Source organism: Austrofundulus limnaeus, unplaced genomic scaffold, assembly GCF_001266775.1.
Source record: "Austrofundulus limnaeus strain Quisiro unplaced genomic scaffold, Austrofundulus_limnaeus-1.0 Scaffold762, whole genome shotgun sequence".
Taxonomy (NCBI): Eukaryota; Metazoa; Chordata; class Actinopteri; order Cyprinodontiformes; family Rivulidae; genus Austrofundulus; species Austrofundulus limnaeus.
This window is the reverse complement of record NW_013953164.1, coordinates 199,951-205,089: the sequence shown is the minus strand read 5'-3', so window position 1 is coordinate 205,089 and position 5,139 is coordinate 199,951. Positions and strand designations below refer to the sequence as shown.

At 36.9% G+C, this 5,139-nt stretch overlaps 1 protein-coding gene across 1 annotated transcript in view; it reads right to left on the bottom strand.

Moving 5' to 3' along the window:
* The window catches only part of LOC106532393 (myosin-13), a gene marked incomplete in the record, with an annotated part of 78,174 nt that overhangs the window by 22,088 nt on the left and 50,947 nt on the right, over positions 1-5,139 (bottom strand). The window contains 3 exon segments of the mRNA XM_014028432.1: positions 2,076-2,160; positions 2,240-2,421; positions 2,707-2,824. Of these exon segments, the coding sequence (XP_013883886.1) occupies positions 2,076-2,160; positions 2,240-2,421; positions 2,707-2,824 (385 nt within the window).

Sequence of the window (5,139 nt, the reverse complement as noted above, 5' to 3'; positions counted from 1 at the left end):
ACACACACACACACACACACACACACACACACACACACACACACACCTACCTGTGCTCAGATGTTTCTCCATCACATGTTGGTTTTTTTTCTCCAAACCGGAGCATCGTTAGCGTCTCCTGGCTGCTGATTTACCCAGAAGGTTTCGTTTCAAACAGGAAGTAAAAGGCGGAGCCTCCTGAACGCACACATGTTCACGTCCGAGTTTTAAGCTGAGGTTGTGTTACGTTAAGAAATGACGGCGACTCAGGTGTGTCAAACTCTTCTTTACCGAGGCATCRAGCCTGTAATTAACTTTAATGTTTCAATTTTAACTTCAACTAAAACATCAGGTTCCTGAACTCCATTAAACACTAACTGAGCTCTACCTGGTATTTCCTGCGGAGGAACAGTGTTTGAACTCGTCCTCTTGTAAAAAAAAAAAATACCACGTGTACAACTGACCAAATGTGAAATAAATAAAACAGAAAAACTATTAAAAGTCAAAGTTAGAGAGTTTTACTCACTCACGACTGATGCATTGTGGGAGATGTAGTTTATAGWCAACGCTGAATTTAAAGCAGCTTGTTTTAAAGTCACAAATTTTTTTTAGTAATTAATACTGTATGAACGCAATTTGGAAAAATAAAGCAAAAAAAATCACATCACTGAAATAAAGAGCGGTTGAAATATTTGCATGTGAAGTAACAGGAAGTGATGTCATAGGGGAGTGTCTAAATGCAACCGGATCGTTCTACAGACTGTAGAGAACAATCTGTTTCTTTAGATTATTTTCAGTCACTATTAAAAGAGAAGAAACAACTAATATTGTTTCAATGAACAAAGACCAGAGAGTTCCCCGTGATGTCACTTCCTGTTTCACTTTGGTTGAGCCAAGTTCAAAGGAAAATATGGCAGTTATGTGATAAAATGAGTAAAATAATGTGTATTATGCCAAGTTTTTTAAATATTAAGATGTTTTATTTGATCTTTTCTATACAAAGTATATGCACATCACCACTTTAAAACATTAAAGTGCCTGTGACATCAAATTTTTGTAATAAACATTAATGCATTTTTGGAAAGATAACATTTATAAAATATTGCGAAACAAATTTCACGTTGCTGAAATGAATGGTTGTTGAAATATCTGCATGTGAAGAAACAGGAAGTGATGTCATAGGGGAATGTCTGCAGGTAAACAGAGCGTTGTTACAAAAGCTAACAACACAGACTGTAGAGAAGAATCTGATGTTTCTTTAGATTATTTTGAGTCTCTATCAAAGACAGATGAAAAAGAGTTAATGTTTAAATAATTTTGTTTTAATAAACTAAGACCAGCTTGTTTATTTTACTAGTGAGTTCCCCTTTGATGTCACTTCCTGTTTCACTTTGGATGAGCCAAATTCAAAAGAAAATAGGCCAGTTAAGTGACAAAACACGTAAAATCATATGCATTAAGGCAATTTCGTTAAATATAAAGATGCTTTCTTTGACTTTTTGTATTTAAAGGATAGGCATGTCACAGGCTCTTTAATACATATTTGAAGCTCTTGCGGGCCACGTAAAATCCCATGACCGGCCTCGTTTGGCCCGCGTACCTTGAGTTTGACACGTTGTCTTTTGATATGGTTGACCAGGAACATCTACTGTTTGTTAAATAAATAAACTTTTACTGATGGTTTCCAGTTTGATGGGTTTCTCGTTTTTCATTTTTATTTCTGTATTTTTTATTTTTGTATATTTATATTTTATTATGAGTAAAGTTTGTTTTGCTGCCACCGTTGTTTTTAATCTACTTTGTTAAATGAAGGTTTAAATAAATAAATAAAAATGTGTGTTAGGGATGACTCTCAGCTACTACCAAGTTTTAGCTCATCATTTGTCAAACTGTTTTAGTGTTGGCTGAGGTTGATCAACTGCGGTGGCCATCTTGAATCACGTCAAAGCCAAATGCAGTCGTTAATCCAGGGACGTTTCATTAACATGTATCCAGTGGTTTATAAGATATTTTGCTGACAGACACTCTTCAGCTGTGAAATAATAACTACTGTTAGTTTTATTCTGAAGGGCTAATAACAGGAAGTGATTTGTTACCATGTTGGTTTCCTGTTTGGTCTCGTTCTTTCCCTGCATGCTTYGGTCACCTTCAGTCCTGATGAAGGTTTCTCCTTCGGCTGATCTGAAAAAAAAAAACAGCTAAATATTTAGACTCTGACGTGACGCCGGCGCTTTCAGACTTTAAGTCCTGCAGATTCTACCTTCCGAGGAGGTTCTGGGTGAAACGGGTCAGTTTCCGAGTCTCTTCCTGGTACCGGAGCAGGTCCTGGGTCAGCAGGTTTCGGAGCGCGCTCAGTGCCTGCTCCTGGAACACCAACTTCTCTGATTGGACCAAACGCTCGGTGATGAAAACCTGAAGCTCCCGGACAGCGCACAGCCGAAGCTACCAGGTGGAGACAGAGGTAATGAGCCGAAAACGATCCGGTTCTGTTTAAACTTAGAAGAACTGGAGAAACCGAGCCGTAAAGCTGAAAGAGGCAGAGCTAAAAGCTTAACGGAGCAAAACACTAGCTAAAAACAGGTAAAAGTAGCTAAAAACTTTGTTTTGTTTTGGTTAAAAACCACTCAGCTCAGAGGAATTCATCAGTAGAACCTTGTGAACTCTCAGCTCCAACGAGAGAAAAAGCTGAAAAGATTTCGGCTGATAAATCAACATGTTTCTACTCACTGTGGACGTCTGAAGGCCGGAGCTTCTCTTCAGCTCTTCTTCGATTTGTTTCTTCTTCTTCTGAAAATCTGAAAGGTCAAAGGTCAGCTGCTGCCGGCGGCCTTCGATCTCACCGAGTCTGAAAACAAAAAAAACAAAGAGTTAGCATGAAGCAAAAACACCTGAAGTCTAAAAACAAACAATCTTATTTCAGCTGTTTATTCAACAGCAAACAAGCTAAAAGTTCAGTGATTCATTATTTTTATCATCATTATTGGATGAAAGAGGAAAAGTCTTCATTATCTGCTAAAAAAGCTCAAATTAAAGCATTCACGCTAAAATATGCACAATGCTTTCTAAAAGCTAACAGTAACAAAATGCTACTTAAAAGTTGTAAGTAGCAACATGCTAGCTAAAACAGGCACAGGAGAAGCTGTTAACCAAGCATTTTAGCTAAAAGCTAGATGTAGAAAAAAGACTAATGGATTAAAGTAGTAGTTGCTATCTAAACTAATCAGATTGTTAGCTAATAGCTAAAAGTGTGATCTTGTTAGCTTAAAAACTAAAGCAGCAAAATGTAACCGAAAGTAGTAAAAGTTTAGCTAAAAGTAGCAAACTACAAGCTGAAAGAGCTGGAGTGTTAGCTAATAGCTAAAAGTAGCATAAAAGACTATAAGCTGCTAAAGGTTAGCTGAAAGCTGAAATGTGCAAAACACTAGCTAATAGCCAAAAGTTGTAAAAGCTTAGCTAAGAGTAGCAAACTACAAGCTGAAAGAGATGAAGTGCTAGCTAATAGCTAAAAGTAGCATGTTAGCAAAAGACCATAAGCAGCAAAAGGTTAGCTTATGGCTGAATGCAGCAAAAATGCTAGCTAGAAGCCTTAAGCAGCCACAGAAAACAAGCAGTGAGCTGCTGAAAAGATTTTGAAGAAAACAAAGTTTGTTTTTATTAGAAAATATTTGTTAATAAAGTTTAACATTTAGAAAAACATTAAAGTTACATAAAACAAAAGCCACAGCAGCCATCTGCTGAAAGAGCCGAAGGTTTTGGTTATGAACAGCYGAAACAGCCAAAGGTCTGCAGCAATAAAAACCCATCAGAGTGACCCATCTCAACAATAAAATATCTTTTCTGTAAACAGCTGAAGCTGCTGCTTACCTATCACCTGAGCTGAAAATCACTGAACCTCTACACCAGATCTCAGGTCCAGCTGCAGGTTCTACAGACCCACTTCCTGTTCAACAGAACCGCTCCGCTTTGAAACAAACTGAAGTTTTCAGAGAAAAGTTGACTCGTAAACATCAGAGGTTTGAGTCACACCAGTCAGCTCAGRTTAAATCCATCCAGGAYGCTGTGAGATATTTTGCTAACAAACAGACAAACCATGAAATAAAAATTCTTATCCTAAAGGATTTTTAATCTTGGGCAAAAACGTCAACAAAACCCAGAAAAAATACAAACAAAATATATGTTTAATAAAAGAAAAAAGGTGTAAAAGCTGCATCTGTGCAGGAATAAAAAGAAGTAAAGCTTCACAGCAACAGAGATATAAAAATATAACGTAGTACAATATTTTTGTTGGAGTATTGTTTTCTGTTAATCTGTAATTCTCTGTCTGACCACCAGGAGGCGCTGCACTTCTGTCAGAGGAGCTGAGGAGGAGCAAAACAAGTGTTTTGTTTGTGAGGACGAAGATGAAGAGGGGCCTCATCTGAACTAGCTTTGATGAAATCAGATTATTCTCACCGAGTGAGGAGAGCAGCAAAAAGCACAAAAGGCTCTGAGAGAAAAATAAATCAATATTGACTTAATGAGTTCATCAAAGCTGAGGGCAGAAATCTGAGGAGAAACTTTAAATCTAACAGCTGCTTCACACCTGTCTCATGTTTAAAATTTATATTTTATTCATCAGAAACATCTTCAAGATCTGTTTTAGGTTGAAAACACAAATATTTGGGTTTAAATTCATCACTTATTTTTATACAGGAAAAAAGACAAAAAATATTTTTGTCTCAGGAGTTTATGGAAAATTTTCAGTTGTCAGTATTTTTACTTAATTTCTAGAAAAACATTTCTGTATCAAAACCTCCTGAAGTTAAAGTTATCACAGGAAAAAAAAAACAGAAAAGAAGCTTGTTAAAGAAGACTTATTCATGTTCTGTTTATAATTTACAGTTACTACGATCCTAAACCTTCAGTTGTTTAAGTCATCCTAAAGGTAATAATGTTATGTTTTTGCAAACCGGTCCTGTTCCTAAACCCAACCAAGTTATTGATCCTGTTCCTAAACCCAACCCAGTTATTGTTCCTGTTCCTAAACCCAACCAAGTTATTGATCCTGTTCCTAAACCCAACCCAGTTATTGGTCCTGTTCCTAAACCCAACCCAGTTATTGGTCCTGTTCCTAAACCCAACCCAGTTATTGGTCCTGTTCCTAAACCCAACCCAGTTATT